General features: G+C 43.1%; 2 protein-coding genes across 2 annotated transcripts in view; both read right to left on the reverse strand.

Annotated features, from left to right (window-relative positions):
* Positions 1-1,702: 1,702 nt before the first annotated feature.
* Positions 1,703-3,616, reverse strand: LOC123141319 (desmethyl-deoxy-podophyllotoxin synthase). Its single transcript, XM_044560496.1, has 2 exons — positions 2,732-3,616; positions 1,703-2,444 (listed from the first exon to the last, which is right to left on the reverse strand). The coding sequence occupies exons 1-2, from the start codon at positions 3,611-3,613 to the stop codon at positions 1,827-1,829; spliced, it is 1,500 nt and encodes a 499-aa protein (XP_044416431.1). The 5' UTR covers positions 3,614-3,616; the 3' UTR covers positions 1,703-1,826.
* Positions 3,617-4,406: 790 nt separating this feature from the next.
* The window catches only part of LOC123142520 (inactive LRR receptor-like serine/threonine-protein kinase BIR2), a 50,633-nt gene continuing 30,537 nt past the window's right edge, over positions 4,407-24,502 (reverse strand). Inside the window, exon 2 of the mRNA XM_044561401.1 lies at positions 4,407-5,302. Coding sequence (XP_044417336.1) covers positions 4,407-5,302 — 896 coding nt within the window. The remainder of the gene's footprint in view (positions 5,303-24,502) is intronic.

Raw genomic sequence — 24,502 nt, forward strand, 5'->3', positions numbered from 1 at the left:
TAATAACTTAGGTATAAATACCACGGTAAATTTGACCCAGGGGAAAGAAGTCATTGAAAACATATCTCCGGTCACTTATGCATAAATAACATGTTAATATACATATAAGAAAACGTAACTTTTGACAAAAAAGGGATCAAAACATGTCAACATGAGATCTAGTTTCGAAGTTCTCATCGCGATGAATTTTTTATGTGAAAACAAATTTTCAATCAGAAACGACAGTTTGAGCTATAAAACATTTACATTTTCGAAATAGCGAGAATTTATAATGACATCAGGTTTCCTGTGCTCTACTGCATTTGCATGTGGAGAGAATGTTGGAGGAGTCATTTTTATGCCCCGGTAATTTTCATATAAACAGGACAGTAACTAGAGTACCACACAGGTGATAACTTATTTAGCATAGGTCTGATAACTTTTGACCCTCAAAAACAAGTCATCGAAACATACCAATATGGGATCTAGTTTCGGAGGTCTCGTCACGACGAATCTTTTATGTGAAAACGGTTTTTCAATTGGACCAACGATTTGAGCTACAAAACATTTTAAAGTTTCATTTCTAATGGAATCTTTGCTGACATCATCTTTTTTTTATCTACGTGCGCTCCATGCAAATAAAAGAAGATGTGCATGTGAGATTGCAGCGCAACACTGCATGCGAGATTGCACCGAGACGTGGAATCGAGCAAAGAAGTATACACGCGATCGTCCGAATCTGTCGCTAACGACCAGTCAACTGGTCGTTAGCACAGTCCAATATAAAATATTCTGACATTTTTGTCAGATATATATAGACACGCTTTAGTGTGTTAATTCTTTCTCGTTTTGGGGGGAGTTAATTCTTTCATTCATTCCGTATGTAGTTCATCATAAAATATTTAAAAAAATGTTATATTTGTGAATGGAGGGAGTATACAACTGCATCGGTCCAACGCAGACCCTTCAAACGGACACCATATCTGTCTGTAGACCGGTCCAGGCCGGTGTTCGGACACTGATACCAGAGTCGCTTATTCAAAGCTAGCTGCATTTCAAACGGAATTTAACTAAAACAAACAAATTTGTTGCAAGTTTAAACAAACGGGACGACTTTCATTCAAACTTAAATGATTTTCATCTAAACCATAGCAAAGACATTACATTTTTTTACATATATCCGCGGAGACGGTCTAAGTTATTCTAACCTAGTCTAAATGATTGTTGACTGCAGCGACAACTGTTTCCCACGACATGGTCCGGCAGCAAGCTCGTCAGCCGTCCATGAGCCCCGGGATGTGAAACTTCAGGAGGAAGGAAAGAATAGCATCCGCCTCTGCGAAGCGGGCAAGCTCACCGGCTGTGAGGGCCGGCAAGACGGTGGTGGTGGCCTTCTTGGGACCCAAGCGGCGGTGGCCTTCCATGTTTTACTCTTCCTTGCTATCGGTGACGGTCTCGTCATTTATGTCACATTTAATATGGATCATAGGTTGCATAATTTATAACCGTGTTTTTGTGTGTGAAGTGCGACATTTATGCCAATTGAAATACAATGGATCAAATGAAAGCTTTCAAGGTGGCTGCAATTTTGATAGAAGTTTCTTTGCAAATAAAGAGTATGATTCGACATAATTAACACTTTGTTCGGCGCCATGGTACCGGGGTTTGTGATTCAAATGCAATTGCTCATATATATATATAATTTGACAGTAAACTTGCAATGGTCAACCGCAAAAAAAATTGTTGTGGTATTTCTGATGATGTAATTAACATTACATCATAAGTCTCGACATTCGACAAAGGATTGGTATATGAGAATTTATGACCACAAACTATTGAAGTGCAAATCAAACAGGCGACACACGGACGATGGCGTGCAGGTACAAGTCGTTCTTCCTCCGGACGGTGATGCCCATGTCCTCCACCATGTCGACCTCACCTGGCTTCAGCCCCGACGGGAGCTCCCAGTCGAAGTGGTAGAGAAGTGCGGCGAGAACAATCTCCATGCTGGCCTGTGCAAATGTCATACCAGGACACATCCTTCTCCCCGCCCCAAACGGTATGTACTCGAAGTCCGTGCCTTTGAAGTCGATGATGCCAGACTCGAACCTCTGTGGCTTAAATTCCTCGGGGTTGTCCCAGTGCTTAGGGTCCCTACCGATCGCCCACGCATTCACAAGCACGGTCGTGCCCTTTGGCACGTCGTACCCTAGGATTTTGCAGGACTCCATAGCCTCCCGTGGAATAAGCAGCGGGGCTGGTGGATGCAGCCTCAATGTCTCCTTGATGACGAGTCTGAGGTATTTTAGGTCAGCCAAGTCATCCTCAGTCACCATGTGCTTTTCTCCGAGGCAATCGCGTACTTCGGCCTGTGCTTTCTGCATGACGTTTGGGTATCTCATGAGCTCCGACATGGCCCATTGGAGTGTCGTTGCGGACGTCTCACTCCCGGCACTAAAGAGGTCCTACAAAGATAATACCAATGTGTGCAATTTAGGATAAGTATAGGAATTACGAATTGAAAACTCGATGATTTTCACCCGTTGTCTTAGTGACATGTGGTCCCTAGAACTAAAACCACATGCCAGCAAGTCATCGAATCGCCATCCTAAGTTTTCAACGAAGGGAATCGCGGAATAGTAAATCTTGAGTTCGAAGTCACGTGGAAACTAAAAGATATGATCTTGTTGCTTCTCGCAGGTTAAACCTAAAGTATAGGAACTGAAGCTAGCTGGGGAGCTGTTACACTCACCAGGATACTTGCTTTGATGATTCCCATGGTGAGAGGCACCTCGAGGCCGCCTTCTTTCTGTATCCTCAAGAGCACGTCCACCAGGTCCTCTCCATCCCCCACGGCCCTCTTGTCCTCGTGTTGCTTGATGGCATACTCCATGAGCTCGAAGCTCTTCCGGTGAACCTCCTCGGCCATCCGCGCCGTGCCGCTTATGAAGTTGGCGAGCCACGACGACGGGAACAGGTCGCCGAGGCTGAACCCGGTGACGAGCTTGACCCCCTCCTCGAGGACCTGCAAGAACTCCTCCCTCCTCTGAAACCTGTCCCCGATCATGGTGCGCACGGCGGAGTCGGTGATGAGCACGGCGATCCGCTCGCTGACGTTCACGAGCTGGCCGGGCGGCGCGGCCGCGATGGCGGCCACGAGGCGGCCGACCTCGTCCTCCCGGATCTGGCGGAACGACTGCACGCGGCGCGCGCTGAGCAGCTCCAGGATGCATATCTTCCGGAGCTGCCGCCAGAGGGCGCCGTAGCGGCCGAAGACGAGCCCTTGCCCGTCGGACATCATGATCTTGATGGTCGGGTTCCACGGCCGGCTCGCCAGGGCGACGTCGTACGTCTTCATGACCTCGCGCGCGGCCTCCGGGGACGAGGCGACGACGACGGAGACCTCCCCGAGCTTGAGGTACATGAGCGGCGCGTCCAGCCGGCGCGCGAGGTCGGCCATGACGCGGTGCGCGAGCGGGCTGCTGGCGAGGTGGTGCAGGCTGCCGATGACCGGCAGCCGCCACGGGCCGGGCGGCAGGCGCACGGCGCCGCCACGCTTCCTGCTCAGCTTGAGGAGCAGGAGCGGGAGGAGTAGAGCCAGGAGGAGGCACAGGTAGTAAGTAGCTTGCTCCATGACCGGCAGTGTGAGTTTGTGTGATCACGGCGCGTCAGGCAGGTCTTATATTGACAGAGGCGGGTTACTATCTTGAGCGGTGAGCACGCTACGACGCGCGTGAACAAACAAATTTGCGTAGCTTTCGGTGTGCGTCGCACACGCAGCTTGTCCAAGCGTTTCCCGATGCGAACATGGTGGGCATCGGCGTGGCCGATACGAGATGCCACTTTGGCGTTGCACGCCGGCATGTTATTTTGTATGCAGTGACACAGCTTGTCATAAGTAGTAGTATGGTCTGTAAGTATTCGTGACTGACAGTCAGTAACACGTTAGAACGATTCTCCAGCTTGATCAGCCTGCCGATTCAGAGCCCACACATGAAATTTTGAGAAGCTGCCACGTCACACACACCATCGACTGGTGACAGCTGATTGCATGCATCCTGTAATTCTTAGACAGTCCCGTTTGCGATTGACACCTCAACAATGGTCAGGGGATTTGGGTGAAGGGCGCAATCTTTCTGGAATGCGCGATAGGATAGGAATGCTGAGGCGCTCGTCCGTCTTCCTTCGCGTCTAGACTCCAGATCGAGTAAATTGCACACAAGTATCATAATTGTGGCATTGGAAACAGATTGGTATCAAGTTTGGTAATTTTTACACGTCAGTACCAAGTCTGGGGCTAGACGTTACAAAAAGGTCTAAATCGCGTATAAACGCGTATTGACAGTGTATCTGACCGGCAGGGCCCGCCTGTCAGCTGCTGACGTGGCATTTTTTTTTTGCAGAAACCCCCCGCACCTCCTTCGTCCTCACGCGCGGCGGCGCCCGATCTGGATAAGTCGCAGTGACCTCCGACTCGCTTCCTCCGCGGCCCTGGCGGCGGCGGCCAGCCTTGCCCTTCCCGGTGCATCGCCAGAAGAAGAAGGCGAGGAGCAGCGAAGCGGCGGCGCCGAAGACCCCGGCAGCATAACGATGCCGAGGCCGGTGCCCCCAAGGCCGCTGCCGTAGCGCGAGGACACGGGGTGGCCGCAGAGGCCCGAGTTCCCGGAGAAGGAGTCCTTGGAGAAGGCAGAGCCGAGCTGGGACGGGATCTGGCCCTCGAGGCGGTTCCCGGAGAGGTCGAGCGCCTTGAGGCGGTCGAGGCGCGCGAGGGAGGCGGGGATCTGGCCGGAGAAGGCGTTGTCGCTGAGCTTGAGCGAGTTGAGGAAGCGGCAGTTGGCGAGCTCGGAGGGGAGCGGGCCGGTGAGGCGGTTGCCGGAGAGGTCGAGGTTGACGACGAAGGGGATCCAGTCGCAGAGCGCGGGGGGTATCTGGCCCTCGAGCGCGTTGGAGGAGAGGTCGAGCATGTTGGCGGAGCGGCAGTACTGGAGCGCGGGGGGGATTTTGCCCTGGAGGCCGAAGCCGGAGAGGGAGACGGCGAGGATGCGCGACTCCTGCGGGTTCCAGCAGGAGATGCCGGAGAAGTCGCAGACGGCGCCCGCCGAGGTGTTGCTGGTCCAGGAGGTGAGGCGGCCCTCGGGGTCCCTGAGGTCGGCCTTGACGCCCTTGAGGCACCGCGCGTCGTCCTCCTGCGGCTCCGCCGCCGACCCCGGCGCCGGCTGCGGCGCGGCGGGCGGGAGGGTGAAGGCTAGGGCCAGGGCTAGCAGAAGGAGGTGCGGGGGGTTTCTGTAAAAAAAATGCCACGTCAGCAGCTGACAGGCGGGCCCTGCCGGTCAGATACACTGTCAATACGCGTTTATACGCGATTTAGACCTTTTTGTAACGTCTAGCCCCAGACTTGGTACTAACATGTAAAAATTACCAAATTTGATATCAATCTACTTCCAATGCCTCAATTGTGGTACTTCTGTGCAATTTACTCCTCCAGATCAGATCAGGCGACGCACCGAGTGCACAACCGGAGGCCGACTTTCCCTACAAGGGAAGGGGTGGTCCGTTTTGGCTTCGGTCCCGTTTGCATCCACACACATGTAATTTGCGCGGGAAGCTCAATTGGCCGGATGCATGCATGCAGCCAACCGAATGGATCGCGCGACGTCGACCGGTGCCGGCCAGGCCGCCGCTTTCGGAAGGCCGGCCGGCCGGCCGGCGCGGTGACCCGATCCTCTAGCTAGCCAAAACTCCCGATCGAGCTTGACAACTACGAAGTGATCGATGCCCAAAGAAAAGAAAAGGACAAGTAGGTACTCCCTCTGTTTCAAAATAGATGACCCGACTTTGTACTAGTTTTGTATTAAAGTTAGTACAAAGTTGAGTCATTTATTTTGGAACGGAGGGAGTAGCAGCGACTCGGTCGGGCAGCAGCGACTGATGAGTTCTCTAATCTGTACAGCCACACTCATCGATGGATGGATCTTGCTAGCGGCTTAGCACTGCACAACAACGTTACGATGGGATCGTGTGAATCTTTTGGTGCTCGATCGACTCGGTTTGATCCGTCCTGAGGCTACCGTTTCCTGAGTGCTCTTTTTAGCTTCCTGAATCCTCATTTGTCTACATCGGTACTTGCTCCAAAACCAAATTCATTGCAACAATTTTTGATTCCGGCAATGTAGTCGATATTATGTACTCCCTCCGTTTCTAGATATAAGTCATTTTAGAGATTTCAATATGGACTATGTATGAAGCAAAATAAGTGAATCTACATTGTAGAATATGTCTATATATATCTGTATGTAGTCCACATTAAAATCTCTAAAAAAACTTATATTTAGAAACGGAGGATACTAATATAATGGCTATCACTTGGGCAGTACTTTGACCGAATCCCCTGCAATATAATAGCAACGGAAATTCTATATGGCTGACGGATGACATGGGAGGTGGTCCTAGCGAACGATATGTTCGCACCAGGAGGAGCTATCGAGCGAACTGAATCGTTCGTTGAGAGAAACCCTCCTAGCGACCCCCTCCCCTTCCATGATGAAAAGCAGTCGCTAAGGCGAACCAAAACCTGTGGTTGCATGGATGTAAATATAACAAACAGAGAACAGAAAATGCCACCACAAAGGCAAATTGTTGGAAAAATTCATAAATGATCACATGGCAACTTGTTGGAAAAAGTTTTACTTATCACAAGGATGAATTTTGCAATCATGGTGCTTGGAAAAAAAAATCTACAATTTGCCATGGGATATTTTCAAAACATTCCTAAAAATATCCATAGGGATAACTATTTACAACTTGTCATTGGAAACTATTTTCGGGAAAAAATGCCATGTGTACAAACACAAAAAATCTTTAAAAGTTGCCATGAACCATATGGAACATTTGCCATGGATATTTGTTCTTTATTTTTGCCGTGGACCAATACAAAAATGCCACGTGACAGTTCCAAAAAATGGTAAACTAAAACAATTCTAAAATCACCATACATCATAGAAATAAAAAAGTTATAAGACAAAGAAAAATTGGGCATTACTAATTAATAAAATGGCCATACTCTAAAGAACAAAAAATGTCATGCTACATAAAATAAAACTGCCACGTTCTACTTAATAAAAATGCCATTGTCTGTTTACTGAAAATGCCATGCTCTAAAGAAATAAAAATGGCATGCTATCTAAATTAAGTATGCATGGTCTACTTAAATAAAAATGTCATGGTCTAATTACTAAAATTTCCATGGTAGCTCAAAAAATTTACCATAGTCTAAATAATAAAATTGACATGCTCTAAAGAATATAAATGCCATGCCACACAAAATTGAAATCGCCATGGTCTAGTTAATAAAAATGCCATGGTGTAATTACTAAAAATGCCAAAGTACCTATAATAAAATTGCACATGTCAAGATAATAAAAATGAACATCATAAAATCCGATTACCGTTCTAGCAATCAATCACCACTATCTACCACTACGAGACATGGCAGATCGGCACTCTGCAATACTACCACTGCTCATAGATGAAGGAAATATGCCCTAGAGGAAATAATAAAGTTGTTATTTTATATTTCCTTATTCATGATAAAGGTTTATTATTCATGCTAGAATTGTATTGATCGGAAACTTAAATACATGTGTGAATACATAAACAAACACCGTGTCCCTAGTAAGCCTCTACTAGACTAGCTCGTTGATCAAAGATGGTTAAGGTTTCCTAACCATGGACATGTGTTGTCATTTGATAACGGGATCACATCATTAGGAGAATGATGTGATGGACAAGATCTGTTAGCTTAGCATAATGATCGTTCAGTTTTATTGCTATTGCTTTCTTCATGTCAAATATATATTCCTTCGACTATGAGATTATGCAACTCCCGGATACCAGAGGAATACCTTGTGTTCTATCAAACATCACAACATAACTGGGTGATCATAAATATGCTCTACAGGTATCTCTGAAGATGTTTGTTGAGTTGACATAGATCGAGATTAGGATTTGTCACTCCGAGTGTCGGAGAGGTATCTCTGGGCCCTCTTGGTAATACACATCATAAGCTTGCAAGCAAATGACTAAGGAGTTAGTCACGATGTGATGTATTACGGAACGAGTAAAGTGACTTGCCGGTAACGAGATTGAACTAGGTATGAAGATACTGACGATCGAATCTCGGGCAAGTAACATACCGATGGACAAAGGGAATTACGTATGTTGTCATAACCGTTCGACCGATAAAGATCTTCGTAGAATATGTAGGAGCAAATATGGGCATCCAGGTTCCGCTATTGGTTATTGACCGAAGAGGTGTCTCGTTCATGTCTACATAGTTCTCAAACCCGTAGGATCCGCATTCTTAACGTTCGTTGACGATATAGTGTTATATTAGTTATATGATTTGGTGACCGAATGTTGTTCGGAGTCCCGGATGAGATCACGGACATGACGAGGAGTCTCGAAATGGTAGAGAGGTCAAGATTGATATATAGGACGATGGTATTCAGACACCAGAAGGGTTTTGGGATGCACCGGGTAGCCATCGGGTCACCGGAAGGGGTTCCGGACACCCCCGGTAGGTGATATGGGCTTAACGGGCCAAGTGAAAGTACATGTAGTCCCCATGTGTTGTTTTGGTAATTAAATGACAATCCTAATGGACTAATGTTTGCATTGAGATATACATCTGAAGGAAACTTCCATTTGCAATGCATGAAGAATATTGGATGAATTGGTGGATGAAATCCATCAACATAAATATATGCACCGAGACTTGATAATGAATGACAATTCCTATGAAGAAACAATGACATCAAGTTATATAGGAAGGTTTGTTCCATGGGTGATGCAAGAAGTATATTGAATGGATTCGGAATGAATGCCATATACATATAGTTGTGCATCAAGATTAATCATGGAGCAAAGATAAATGTTGACCAAGATGAAGATCGAAGATTGAACTCAAAGATGGTCAACACACAAGCACAAATCATGTTCCACATGAGATCTTGTGATATGGTAAGAATTTGTCAAATTGCGCTTTGTGTACTAACCCATACTATGTGTTGTCTATGTTTTGAGGGTTAGGTGATTCTCATGGGCTCGCATCGAGAGAGAGATTTCAAGTGTCTATGAGAGGATGACATCAAGTGTTGATGATCATGGTTAACAAGGGAAAGTTCAAGATAACTATCCTGAAGGATTACATGCTTGAAGCTTGTGGATGATCACATGATGGAAGAGTGAAGATAAATACAAAGCAAAGCTTCCCACATTGTGTATGGGGAGCTACTTGAAGACTTCACCAATATCTTGCCATTCAACTTGAGCCAAGAAGAAACATCAACTCAAGCTCAAGTGAAAGTCTCGAGTCAAAGGTATTAGTTCCTTCAACGTTAGTGTTGTGGAGTGATGACCACCGAAGGAACACATACACTGAAGAATGGTTTCTCGATAGCTATGTAGTGTAGCTATTTTATGATTCTTGAGTTATAGGGATCCCGCACTATTAAGAGGGGATCAAAGGGGTTCGTGATAGATTTGCTCAAGTCAACATCTTCTCTACACAATTCCACTCCTATCCTATATACCAAAGAAAATCCAAAGCCAAATAGGTTACCCAAATATATGATAAAACCTTTGCATATTTTGCATCCTCCATTTTGTTTATTCTTGGGTGGTTCTCTATGTGTGGAGCTGGGTTTTTTCCATAGCTTCAAAACAAGCTCAAGATCATCAAAATCGGAGTCCGGATGTAAAAGTTGTGCATGTTTCAGTTTCAGCGCTGCAGCAGTTTGGTTTGGCCGGATCATCCGGGTCCTCTCCCATGTCATCCGGGCTTTGCCTGGATCATCCGGGTTATTCGTAAAATTCACCACACTAACTTATTCCGCTAGCCGGATCATCCGGCTACCCACCCGGATCATCCGGGAATTGCCCGGATCATCCGGCTATGTCCCCGGACATCCGGGTATCCACTTCAGCACATTGTATGTTGACCTTCCCGGACATCTGGGCATTGCCCGGATCATCCGGGTATGCGTCCAGATCATCCGGGCAGGTCAACAACTGCGGGAAATGGCTCTATTTTCTTGGGGGTATAAATATCCCTCTCCCACTCCAGGAGAGGGTTGACCACTCCATCCAAAATCGCCCCAAGAACACAAGTGGCTCCCTCTCACTTCTCCTACACCAAATCTTAGATCTCGGAGAGATTAGTGAGTGTTCTTGAGAGTTGTTCCAATCAAAAGATAGATTCTCTCCCTCTCCCTCTTGTGACCAAAGCAATTCGTGATTTGAGCAAGTCTTCAGCATTCCCCACTTGATCTTGTTACTCTTGGAGGTTGGAGACTCCTAGGCGGTAGGAGTGCTCCGGTGAGGAATCAACTTGTGATTTGTCCCTCGGAAAGTTTGTGAAGGTTTGGAGGCCGCCTCAAGGTCTACCACTAGTGGTTGGGAATCGCCTTCGTGGTGATATCTCAAGGAGAATAGGGTGAGCCTTCGTGGTGTTGGTGTGCCTTCGTGCTAACACCCATCCCTCCAGCGGTGACTAGCTTCCCTCCAAGGAAGTGAACATCGGGATACGTCCTCGTCTCCGTGACTTTGGTTATCCCTAACCCTAACTCCTTACTTGTGGTTTAATTTAGTCTCTTCACCTTGCATTCACTATATCTTGTTGTTCTGATTGTATTGTGTTGGCTATTCCCTTGAAGAGATTATTTAGGCCTACACTTTATATTCACAATTCATACTTGCTACCATTGATATATCTTGTGATTAGTGTGAATTGCTAACTTGTGTCATTCACTCTCATATTTTGTGATATTGCTCAAGTAAGTTTGTGTAACTTACTTGTGCTTGGTAGTATCCTCGTCATCCTCGTTATATTGTGTTGGTTACCATATCGTAGAGATTATTTGGGCCAACACTTTATAGTCCACAATTCATACTTCCTACTATTGTTCTATATTGTGCTCAGTGTGAATTGCTAGCTTGTAACATCCATTTCCATATCTTGTGACATAACTTGTGTAAGCTTGTAGTGCTTACTTGAGTTTGGTTGTATCATTCAATTCCATATATTGTGATACAGTTTGTGTAAGCTTGTATTGCTTACTTGTGGTTGTGTGTATTATTCATTTCCATATCTCGTGATATACATTGAGTAAGTTTGTGTAACTTACTTGTGCTTACTCATATCCTCGCTGTTCTCATCTTGTTTATCCTAAGTTGTAGTGCACTTAGTGAGCCTAATATATTTCTGATTTGTGCTTGAAAAGTATCCGCTTAGTTTATTTCCGCATTAGGATATAGCCAAATCCGTAAAAGTTTTTAAAACGCCTATTCACCCCCTCTAGGCGACATCATGGTCCTTTCAATTGGTATCAGAGCAAGGTCTCTCCTTATTAGGCTTCACCGCCTGGAGAGTATCGATGTCGACTAATGATTTAGTGCACAACAACACTTTTTATTTGGATGGCACAAATTATCACCTATGGAGAATTCACATGCTTTGTCACTTTCAGTCCATGGGTCCAAATGCTTTGCGAATTGTTCTTGTAGGAATTTCTATTGCAAAGGATGGACTTTCTCCATCTATTGAGGATATGTATCTTGATTGTGATACTTCTCTTATCATTCATCGAACTTTAACCTTTGAAGTGTTTAAGGCAGTCACGACTTGCAAGTCGGCTCATGAGACTTGGACCAAACTTGAAGATATATATGGTGGGTCCAAACTTGATGAAGATAATATTCTGTTTGGGGAGTTGATGGAGGAGTTCTCCACATTTTCAAATCAAGAAGAGCTCTCTATTGCTTCCACCTCCGATTACTTGCACACTTCAATATCTTCCACTTCACCAACATGTGGCATGCCACAAGGTAATGACTTGGTGAGTGAAGAAATATCTTTTGATGATGGTGTTAAGCTCATTAGTGATGATCTTCCTTGTGTAGATGCTAGTGATGTATATTATCTGGACTTGAGCATATCTAGCACCACAAATAGTACAAATTATTGTGTTGATAGTCCATGCATATGCGATAAGAATTCCTCAACAAATATCTGTGATGATATGCTTGATCTCCCGTGTTGCCATGATAGAAATGTTTTGGTTTCCTCTAGTTGTTCTATGACTAACAGTGTAGAGGAAATCAAGAAATATGAGGCACGCTTAATTGAAGAAGAACCCTCTTCTCCAAAAGAATCATCATCAACCTCCTTTGTTCACTTGTGCCTCATGGCAAAAGGTAATCATGAGGTATCATCTTCTCTTAGCGATAGCGATGATAGTTGTAATGAGGATGATGATGACTTGACTCAAAATCTCTATGAGATTGGGAAAACGCTTCATAGAGCTAAAAATAACACTTATAAAAAGTTCCAAGATGTTCTTGCTTGCTTTGAAAAACGTAATGATTTATTTCTTAACGAGCAAGCTAAAAGTGAACAACTTGAACATGAACTTGCTAAGGCTCATGAAATGCTTAGTGACTTGAGGTCTTCAAAAGAAGAGATTAAAGTTACTCATTGTAAGCTTAAAGAGGATTTTGAGCTCCTTCTCCTTGAACGCAATAGTGTCAAGGGAGAGCTCATAAAACTCTCTAAGTCGCATCAGGAGCTTCAATCAACTCATGAGAAGTCACTAAGTGCTACTTGCTCCTCTCATATTGACAATGATGTTTGTGCTACTAACTCGATTTCATGTGAAGCATCAATTTTGAAGGAGAATGCTGAGCTATGTGCTCAACTTGCTTTGGTAACAAGCAATTATGGGAAATTGAAAGAAAGTCATGAAAAGCTCTCGGACACTCATGAGGATCTTTTAATCTCTCATAGTAAGCTAAAGTTAGCTCACGAGACTATGGTCACCGAGGTAAAATCTTGTGAGTCTCATGTGAACATTAGCACATCTACTCTAAATGCTTTATTGCCATGTACTAATCCTTGCAATTCATCCACCTCTCATATTATATCCACTCATGATGAATTGCTCACCTTGTCTTGTTGCTCTAACCATGAAGTTTCTACTTCCACTAGTCCTCTTGTTCTAGTGTTGAGACTAACCATGTAGAGGAAATTGATGAGCTCAAGGCCCAAGTCACTAGTTTGAAGAAAGACATGGAAAAGTATGATATTGGACATAATTTTCACTCCAACAAGACGAAGTACAAGAACAAGAAGAAGGGACAAGGGTAATACAAGAATTTGACCAACATTACTTGCTTCCAGTGCAAAAAGATTGGACATCATATGAGATCTTGTCCATTGAAGAAAAGGGCTTATAATGAAAAGTTACATGGGAAGCAGCCTCAAGCTCAATCTCAAGTTGAAGAACGACCACTATCCATGATGAAACATGTTATTGCTCCCCAAGTTGAGAAAATGAAGAAGAGAAAGGGGAGTAAATGTTGCTATGTTTGTCGTCAAAAGGGACACATAGCTTCATCATGCCCCAATGGTAACATATTTAAGCCTCCTATAGTCAATAATCATTATTCGCTAAGGAAGGATATTGTTGGCAATGTGTCTGCCAAGTTTGTGGGTGCCCAAAGTAGTTTGGAAGTGGATAAGACCATTTGGGTTGCCAAACCTATTGTTACTAACTTCTTAGGACCCAACTTGGTTGGGGACCATCAAACTCAAACTTGATCAATAGGTGTGTGGAGGGCATTGGAGACTTGGCTAGTTCATGAAGAAAAATGATTCTCACCATTCATTATGGTTCAAACAAAGTCAAGTGAATTATCATCATATTTGTCATTCCAATGCTTCTCGTGGCGGTAACTTGTATTTATATTGTCTACATTGAAAGTTACTAACCCCATGCATGTTTAGGTTTTGTTCCTAGCATGTGTTTGTATATGTTGTGCCTCCTAATATGCTTGATTCGTGTTATCTAGCATGTGTAGGTTGCTATGCACAACATATAGTTGTGTGTGTGGTTTCGAGTCTTTATTGCTTCATTAGTTGAATCTTCCTTGGCTCTTTTGAGATATTAATGGATCATCACATTATGGGGGAGTGCTATGTTTTACGCATATCACAAACCTTAAATGTGTATATATTTAGGATACCACCTAGTATTGTTAGTGCAATATTATCTAGTTATTATGTGGTATGTAAAGTTCATTTGAAACTCAAATCCTCATCCATTAATTATCCTTAGTTGGGTTTCATTTGCCTCTTGTGGATAATACATGGATTATCACATTATGGGGCAGTGATATACTTTGTGCATATCACTTCTCGTGTGAACATTAACAATAGAGGTTTGCCAGTTTGCCACTTAGAATTTATATTTGAGATTATCTTATATCTCTGTGGCATGCAATGCTTTGTTTGAGTATGGTATTCTTGTACGGTTTTGCCCATGGTTATCTTAAAAATCGTATTTGGAAAATCATTTGAATAAAGCCATTCCAATTGTTGCTTTGCATGATGATATATCTAATTAGAATGTTAATAATATGCTATCCAAGCATTCTGTTTATTTCTAAACTCTCATGTTATGCTTGTGTTAGTATAGATGATCATGTACTTATTTGGTTTCTACACCGAATGACAACTCGAAACACCATTGTGTTCGAGTTCATCTTATTGGTTTGTATGGAGTTATGGTAGTTTGTTATCTCATTGTTTATAGTGTCCTATATCTACTTGAGTGAGATATTCCCATGAGTATGTGTGTAATGCATATCTTATATGCTCACATTGGTTTTACTTGGTTCATATGTTGAACTTTGTGTGCTATCATATGTTGATTTGTCACTTTGAGTCATTTTGGACAACATGAATGACTAGTGATGTTATTGGAAGTATTAACGGTTATGTGTTCATTTGTCCAATTTGTATCTCCCTGGATTTTGGTAGGCTTGTGCATGTGTATTTACTATGTGTAAATTCGCATGCCTTGTTTGCTTTATTTGATCCAATATATATATGGTAAATCCATCAAATTCTTAATAGCTAAGATGTGCATGAAATTCAAATTCATATCGATATGCACATATTTAAGTGATTTTACCCTATGTTTTGTAGTTATGCTAACTACTTCAGACCCAATAAGTTTGGGGACCATATTGTACTTAAATTGTTTTAGGTACATTTGAGAAGCATTGGGTGCTTGGCTTATTCATGAAGGTGGTGGCACTATGAGGAAATTAGAGCCAAGCTTGAACCATTACCTACTACATCATTCCAATGCTATCTCGGTAACAAGTATCTACTTCATGCATACATTTCTTGCATTCAACCTTGTGTAGGTTGCACCATGGCATGAATTTCTTGACTCGTTCTTGACATATTTATTTCCTTTCTCAAAGCATCCCAACAATGATATCTTGTTGCTAGTTGTTATGTCTTTGATGGTTGTGTGTTTGGAGTTCATTAATATATGATAAGATTATATTAAGCCATGTGCTATACTTTCAAGCAAAGATCTCATTGGTATATTTTATGTCTCCCGTTTGGATATCTTATTCTTTCCTTTTGTAGCTATATATCATCATGATATATATCATCATGATTGTCATCTACCTAGAATCTTATACGCGTGAGAGAAGTTACATCTCTAGTTGATATCCCTATTCTTTCATGTCCACCGTTTCATTCTCTTTTTATATCTTTGGTGGCTCTGTGGAAGCATATGTTGTATGAGTGTGTGTCTTACCTCTTTGCATCTTAGTGCACTCATGTCTAGGGAAGATTGTTATCATCGTGCTTGTCTTGACAAGCCTATTATTTCCTATCTTCATCATGGGTTGTCACAACCTTTGATTTTTAATTTGCTATTAGTGAGCTTGTGAACCCATTTGCTTGATGTGTGTGTGACCTTCTTAACTTCGTATGTGCGGGAAGGACATGTCTTGCCCCTTATATCTCATTTACTCAAGACTATGTTGATGCTTAATTCTCATCCTTATACTAGTCTTCTCAAGTGCTTTGACATGACTCACACACATCATTTTGGTTGTGCCTATTCTTAGGTTTCCTCATTTACATGTTGCTCAACCATATGTTTGTTGCAAATGCTAGGCTTCTTTTCTTATCTATGCTTGCTTGCAAGTGTTTTGTGTTCCTATTAATTTTGGGGGAGTGATGATCCTATTTTGTGCACTTGTATCCAAATACAAAAATTCTAAATAGTGCACAAATCATGGGGAGCTTCTCTATTTTCCTTAGAACACTCCTTTACCCAAATCGTAATATTCTTTTATCCTTTTGGCTCGTCGGATCTTTCGATTGCTTGCTTCACTTTGTGTTATGCAAATGAGATCAATTTGTGCCATGTGCTTTGTGCCATGTGCCTTGCTATTATGACTAGGCTCAAGTTGTATAATAGTGGATTCACTTGTGGATATCATGTTGTTATCAATTGCAACCTTTCTTTTGTGTATACGAGTTTCTTTGTGGATACATATCATGATTATTATTGGCCACTTAGAAAATTTTTATAAATGAAAAAATTCATATCTTCGTATCTGATTGCATTCTATAGATTCTGAGCTCCTTTAATTGTTCATCATTTTGGCATTTGTTGCCAATGGGGGAGAAGTTTAAAGGGTTTAAGATAAATATCTTTGGTAGTTCTTGTTGTCACTCATGCATATCTACCCTTGTTATATATTGTTATTGCATGGATGAGTATTGTATATAGAGAAATCTTGTCCTAGTTTATGCCAACCAATATATGCAATGACATTCAAAGTTCATCCACACATGCATATATTGTGGGGGAGTTTGCTCTATATACTATGGGTGTACTATCATCAAATGCTTGTGTAGTGTCTTGATGATAGTAGAACCATCCCAAGTATACAATTTATCCTCGGATAAATTGCATGCTTGTTTAAAAACTCATTATATAAACCCTCTTGTTGAGATTGTCATCAATTACCAAAATGGGGGAGATTGAAAGTACATGTAGTCCCCATGTGTGGTTTTGGTAATTAAATGACAATCCTAATGGACTAATGTTTGCATTGAGATATACATTTGAAGGAAAGTTCCATTTGCAATGCATGAAGAATATTGGATGAATTGGTGGATGAAATCCATCAACATAAATATATGCATTGAGACCTGATAATGAATGACAATTCCTATGAAGAAACAATGACATCAAGTTATATAGGAAGGTTTGTTCCATGGGTGATGCAAGAAGGATATTGAATGGATTTAGAATGAATGCCATATACATATAGTTGTGCATCAAGATTAATCATGGAGCAAAGATAAATGTTGATCAAGATGAAGATCGAAGATTGAACTCAAAGATGGTCAACACACAAGCACAAATCATGTGCCACATGAGATCTTGTGATATGGTAAGAATTTGTCAAATTGCGCTTTGTGTACTAACCTATACTATCTGTTGTCTATGTTTTTGAGGGTTAGGTGATTCTCATGGGCTCGCATCGAGAGAGAGATTTCAAGTCTCAACGATAGGATGACATCAAGTGTTGATGATCATGGTTAACAAGGGCAAGTTCAAGATAACTATCCTGAAGGATTACATGCTTGAAGCTTGTGGATGATCACATGATGGAAGAGTGAAGATAAATACAAAGCAAAGCTTCCCACATTGTGTATGGGGGAGCTACTTGAAGACTTCACCAATGTCTTGCCATTCAACTTGAGCCAAGAAGAAACATCAACTCAAGCTCAAGTGAAAGGCTCGAGTCAAAGGTATTAGTTCCTTCGACGTTAGTGTTGTGGAGTGATGACCACCAAAGGAACATACACTAAAGTATGGCTTCTCTATAGCTATGTAGTGTAGCTCCTTTATGATTCTTGAGTTATAGGGATCCCACACTATTAAGAGGGGAACAAAGGGGTTCATGATATATTTGCTCAAAACGAGCCCAAGATCAAAGAAAATCCAAAGCCAAATAGGTTACCCAAATATATGATAAAACCTTTGCATATTTTACATCCTCCATTTTGGTTATTCTTGGGTGGTTCTCTATGTGAGGAGATGGGGTTTTTCCATAGCTTCAAAACGAGGCCAAGATCATCAAAATCGGAGTCCGGATGTAAAAGTTGTGCCTGTTTCAGTTTCAGGGCTGCAGCAGTTTGGTTTGGCCGGATCATCCGGGTCCTCTCCCATATCATCCGGGCTTTGCCCGGATCATCTGGGTTCCAGCCCAGATCATCCGGGTTATTCGTAAAATTCATCACAGTAACTTATTCCACTGGCCGGATCATCCGGCTACCCAACCGGATCATCCTGGAATTGCCCGGATCATCCAGCTATGTCCCCAGACATCCGGGTATCTACTTCACCACATTGTATATTGACCTTCCCGGACATCGGGAATTGCCCGGATCATCCAGGTATGCGTCCAGATCATCCGGGCAGGTCAACAACTGCGGGAAATGGCTCCATTTTCTTGGGGGTATAAATATGTTGGGGAACGTAGTAATTTCAAAAAAATTCCTACGCACACGCAAGATCATGGTGATGCATAACAACGAGAGGGGAGAGTGTTCTCCACGTACCCTCGTAGACCAAAAGCGGAAGCGTTAGCACAACGCGGTTTATGTAGTCGTACGTCTTCACGATTCGACCGATCCGAGTACCGAACGTACGACACCTCCGAGTTCAGCACACGTTCAACTTGATGACGTCCCGCGAACTCCGATCCAGTAGAGCTTCACGGGAGAGTTCCGTCAGCACGACGGCGTGATGACGGTGATGATGTTGCTACCGACGCAGGGCTTCGCCTAAGCACCGCTACGATATGACCGAGGTGGAATATGGTGGAGGGGGGCACCGCACACGGCTGGGAAAGATCAACAGATCAACTTGTGTGTCTAGAGGTGCCCCCTGCCCCCGTATATAAAGGAGCAAGGGGGGAGAGGCGGCCGGCCAAGGAGGGCGTGCCAAGGGGGGAGTCCTACTCCCACCGGGAGTAGGACTCCTCCTTTCCTTGTTGGAGTAGGAGAAGGGAAGGAAGGGAGAGAGGAGGAGAAGGAAAAAGGGGGGCGCCGCCCCCCTCCTTGTCCAATTCGGACTAGAGGGGGAGGGGGCGCGCGGCTGCCCTGGCCGCCCTTCCTCTTCTCCCACTAAGGCCCAATATACTCCCTGGGGGGTTCCGGTAACCCCCCGGTACTCCGGTAAATGTCTGAAACCTCCCGAAACTCTTCCGGTGTCCGAACATAGTCATCCAATATATCGATCTTTACGTCTCAACCATTTCGAGACTCCTCGTCATGTTCGTGATCATATCCGGGACTCCGAACTACCTTCAGTACATCAAAACACAAAAGCTCATAATACCGATCGTCACCAAACTTTAAGCGTGCGGACCCTACGGGTTCGAGAACTATGTAGACATGACCGAGACACATCTCCGGTCGATAACCAATAGCGGAACCTGGATGCTCATATTGGCTCCCACATATTCTACGAAGATCTTTATCGGTCAAACTGCATAACAACATACGTTGTTCCCTTTGTCATCGGTATGTTACTTGCCCGAGATTCGATCGTCAGTATCTCAATACCTAGTTCAATCTCATTACCGGCAAGTCTCTTTACTCGTTATGTAATGCATCATCCCGTAACTAACTCATTAGTCACATTGCTTGCAAGGCTTATAGTGATGTGCATTACCGAGAGGGCCCAGAGATACCTCTCCGACAATCGGAGTGACAAATCCTAATCTCGAAATACGCCAACTCAACAAGTACCTTCGGAGACACCTGTAGAGCACCTTTATAGTCACCCAGTTACGTTGTGACGTTTGGTAGCACACAAAGTGTTCCTCTGGTAAACGGGAGTTGCATAATCTCATAGTCATATGAACATGTATAAGTCATGAAGAAAGCAATAGCAACATACTAAACAATCAAGTGCTAAGCTAACGGAATGGGTCAAGTCAATCACATCATTCTCCTAATGATGTGATCCCGTTAATCAAATGACAACTCATGTCCATGGCTAGGAAACTCAACCATCTTCGATTATCGAGCTAGTCAAGTAGAGGCATACTAGTGACACTATGTTTGTCTATGTATTCACACATGTATTATGTTTCCGGTTAATACAATTCTAGCATGAATAATAAACATTTATCATGATACGAGGAAATAAATAATAACTTTATCATTGCCTCTAGGGCATATTTCCTTCAGTCTCCCACTTGCGCTAGAGTCAATAATCTAGATTACACAGTAATGATTCTAACACCCATGGAGTTTTGGTGTTGATCATGTTTTGCTCGTGGAAGAGGCTTAGTCAACGGGTCTGCAACATTCAGATCCATATGTATCTTGCAAATCTCTATGTCTCCCACCTGGACTTGGTCCCGGATGGAATTGAAGCGTCTCTTGATGTGCTTGGTTCTCTTGTGAAATCTGGATTCATTTGCCAAGGCAATTGCACCAGTATTGTCACAAAAGATTTTCATTGGACCCGATGCACTAGGTATGACACCTAGATCGGTTATGAACTCCTTCATCCAGACTCCTTCATTTGCTGCTTCCGAAGCAGCTATGTACTCCGCTTCACACGTAGATCCCGCCACAACGCTTTGTTTAGAACTGCACCAACTGACAGCTCCACCGTTCAATGTAAACACGTATCCGGTTTGCGATTTAGAATCGTCCGGATCAGTGTCAAAGCTTGCATCGACCTAACCATTTACGACTAGCTTTTTGTCACCTCCATAAATGAGAAACATATCCTTAGTCCTTTTCAGGTATTTCAGGATGTTCTTGACCGCTGTCCAGTGATCCACTCCTGAATTACTTTGGTACCTCCCTGCTAAGCTACTAGCAAGGCACACATCAGGTCTGGTACACAGCATTGCATACATGATAGAGCCTATGGCTGAAGCATAGGGAACATCTTTCATTTTCTCTCTATCTTCTGCAGTGGTCGGGCATTGAGTCTGACTCAACTTCATACCTTGTAACACAGGCAAGAACCCTTTCTTTGCTTGATCCATTTTGAACTTTTTCAATACTTTGTTAAGGTATGTGCTTTGTGAAAGTCCTATCAAGCGTCTTGATCTATCCCTATAGATCTTGATGCCCAATATGTAAGCAGCTTCACCGAGGTCTTTCATTGAAAAACTCTTATTCAAGTATCCTTTTATGCTATCCAGAAATTCTATATCATTTCCAATCAATAATATGTCATCCACATATAATATTAGAAATGCTACAGAGCTCCCACTCACTTTCTTGTAAATACAGGCTTCTCCAAAAGTTTGTATAAAACCATATGCTTTGATCACACTATCGAAACGTTTATTCCAACTCCAAGAGGCTTGCACCAATCCATAAATGGATCGCTGGAGCTTGCACACTTCGTTAGCTCCCTTTGGATCAACAAAACCTACCGGTTGCATCATAAACAACTCCTCTTCTAGAAATCCATTCAGGAATGCAGTTTTGACATCCATTTGCCAAATTTCATAATCATAAAATGCGGCAATTGCTAACATGATTCGGACAGACTTAAGCATCGCTACGAGTGAGAAAGTCTCATCGTAGTCAACTCCTTGAACTTGTCAAAAACCTTTTGCAACAAGTCGAGCTTTGTAGACAGTAACATTACCGTCAGCGTCAGTCTTCTTCTTAAAGATCCATTTATTCTCTATGGCTTGCCGATCATTGGGCAAGTCAACCAAAGTCCAAACTTTGTTCTCATACATGGATCCCATCTCAGATTTCATGGCCTCAAGCCATTTTGCGGAATCTGGGCTCACCATCGCTTCTTCATAGTTCGTAGGTTCACCTTGGTCAAGTAACATGACCTCCAAAATAGGATTAGCATACCACTCTGGTGCGGATCTTACTCTGGTTGACCTATGAGGTTCGGTAGTAACTTGATCTGAAGTTATATGATCATCATCATTAGCTTGCTCACTAATTGGTGTAGGAGTCACAGAAACAGATTTCTGTGATGAACTACTTTCCAATAAGGGAGCAGGTATAGTTACCTCATCAAGTTCTACTTTCCTCCCACTCACTTCTTTCGAGAGAAACTCCTTCTCTAGAAAGGATCCATTCTTAGCAACGAATGTCTTGCCTTGGGATCTGTGATAGAAGGTGTACCCAACAGTTTCCTTTGGGTATCCTATGAAGACACATTTCTCCGATTTGGGTTCGAGCTTATCAGGTTGAAGCTTTTTCACATAAGCATCGCAGCCCCAAACTTTAAGAAACGACAACTTTGGTTTCTTGCCAAACCACAGTTCATAAGGCGTCGTCTCAACAGATTTCGATGGTGCCCTATTTAACGTGAATGCAGCCGTCTCTAAAGCATAACCCCAAAACGATAACGGTAAATTAGTAAGAGACATCATAGATCGCACCATATCTAGTAAAGTACGATTACGATGTTCGGACACAACATTACACTGTGGTGTTCCGGGTGGCGTGAGTTACGAAACTATTCCGCATTGTTTCAAATGTAGACCAAACTCGTAACTCAAATATTCTCCTCCACGATCAGATCGTAGAAACTTTATTTTCTTGTTACGATGATTTTCCACTTCACTCTAAAATTCTTTGAACTTTTCAAATGTTTCAGACTTATGTTTCATTAAGTAGATATACCCATATCTGCTCAAATCATCTGTGAAGGTGAGAAAATAACGATACCCGCCGCGAGCCTCAATATTCATCGGACCACATACATCAGTATGTATGATCTTTAACAAATCTGTTGCTCGCTCCATTGTTTCGGAGAATGGCGTTTTAGTCATCTTGCCCATAAGGCATGGTTCGCAAGTACCAAGTGATTCATAATCAAGTGATTCCAAAAGTCCATCAGTATGGAGTTTCTTCATGCGCTTTACACCAATATGACCCAAACGGCAGTGCCACAAATAAGTTGCACTATCATTATCAACTCTGCATCTTTTGGCTTCAACATTATGAATATGTGTATCACCACTATCGAGATTCAACAAAAATAGACCACTCTTCAAGGGTGCATGACCATAAAAGATATTACTCATATAAATAGAACAACCATTATTCTCATATTTAAATGAATAACCGTCTCGCATCAAACAAGATCCAGATATAATGTTCATGCTCCACGCTGGCACCAAATAACAATTATTTAGGTCTAAAACTAATCCCGAAGGTAGATGTAGAGGTAGCGTGCCGATGGCGATCACATCGACTTTGGAACCATTTCCCACGCACATCGTCACCTCGTCCTTAGCCAGTCTTCGCTTAATCCGTAGTCCCTATTTCGAGTTGCAAATATTAGCAACAGAACCAGTATCAAATACCCAGGTGCTACTGCGAGCTCTAGTAAGGTACACATCAATAAAATGTATATCACATATACCTTTGTTCACCTTGCCATCCTTCTTATCCGCCAAATACTTGGGGCAGTTCCGCTTCCAGTGACCAGTCTGCTTGCAGTAGAAGCACTCAGTCTCAGGCTTAGGTCCAGACTTGGGTTTCTTCTCTTGAGCAGCAACTTGTTTGCCGTTCTTCTTGAAGTTCCCCTTCTTCTTCCCTTTACCCTTTTTCTTGAAACTGGTGGTCTTGTTGACCATCAGCACTGGATGCTCCTTCTTGATTTCTACCTCCGCAGCCTTTAGCATTGTGAAGAGCTCGGGAATTGTCTTATCCATCCCTTGCATATTATAGTTCATCACGAAGCTCTTGTAGCTTGGTGGCAGTGATTGAAGAATTCTGTCAATGACACTATCATCCGGAAGATTAACTCCCAATTGAATCAAGTGATTGTTATACCCGGACATTTTGAGTATATGTTCACTGACAGAACTATTCTCCTCCATCTTGCAGCTATAGAACTTATTGGAGACTTCATATCTCTCAATCCGGGCATTTGCTTGAAATATTAACTTCAACTCCTGGAACATCTCATATGCTCCATGACGTTCGAAACGTCGTTGAAGTCCCGGTTCTAAGCCGTAAAGCATGGCACACTGAACTATCGAGTAGTCATCAGCTTTGCTCTGCCAGACGTTCTTAACGTCGTCAGTTGCATCTGCAGCAGGCCTGGCACCCAGCGGTGCTTCCAGGACGTAATTCTTCTGTGCAGCAATGAGGATAATCCTCAAGTTACAGACCCAGTCCGTGTAATTGCTACCATCATCTTTCAACTTTGCTTTCTCAAGGAACGCATTAAAATTCAACGGAACAACAACATGGGCCATCTATCTACAACAACATAGACAAGCAAAATACTATCAGGTACTAAGTTCATGATAAATTGAAGTTCAATTAATCATATTACTTAAGAACTCCCACTTAGATAGACATCCTCTAATCATCTAAGTGATCACGTGATCCAAATCAACTAAACCATGTCCGATCATCACGTGAGATGGAGTAGTTTTCAATGGTGAACATCACTATGTTGATCATATCTACTATATGATTCACGCTCGGCCTTTCGATCTCAGTGTTTCGAGGCCATATCTGCATATGCTAGGCTCGTCAAGTTTAACCCGAGTATTCCGTGTGTGCAAAACTAGCTTGCACCCGTTGTAGATGAACGTAGAGCTTATCACACCC

The sequence above is a fragment of the Triticum aestivum genome, chromosome 6D, assembly GCF_018294505.1.
Source record: "Triticum aestivum cultivar Chinese Spring chromosome 6D, IWGSC CS RefSeq v2.1, whole genome shotgun sequence".
NCBI classification, from domain to species: domain Eukaryota; kingdom Viridiplantae; phylum Streptophyta; class Magnoliopsida; order Poales; family Poaceae; genus Triticum; species Triticum aestivum.

Excerpts from the sequence above, each read along its gene's own strand:
- LOC123141319 (XM_044560496.1), bottom strand. The coding sequence starts at position 3,613 with ATGGAGCAAGCTACTTACTACCTGTGCCTCCTCCTGGCTCTACTCCTC. Across the intron at positions 2,445-2,731 it reads TCATCAAAGCAAGTATCCTG|GACCTCTTTAGTGCCGGGAG; the intron begins GTGAGTGTAACA and ends TTATCTTTGTAG.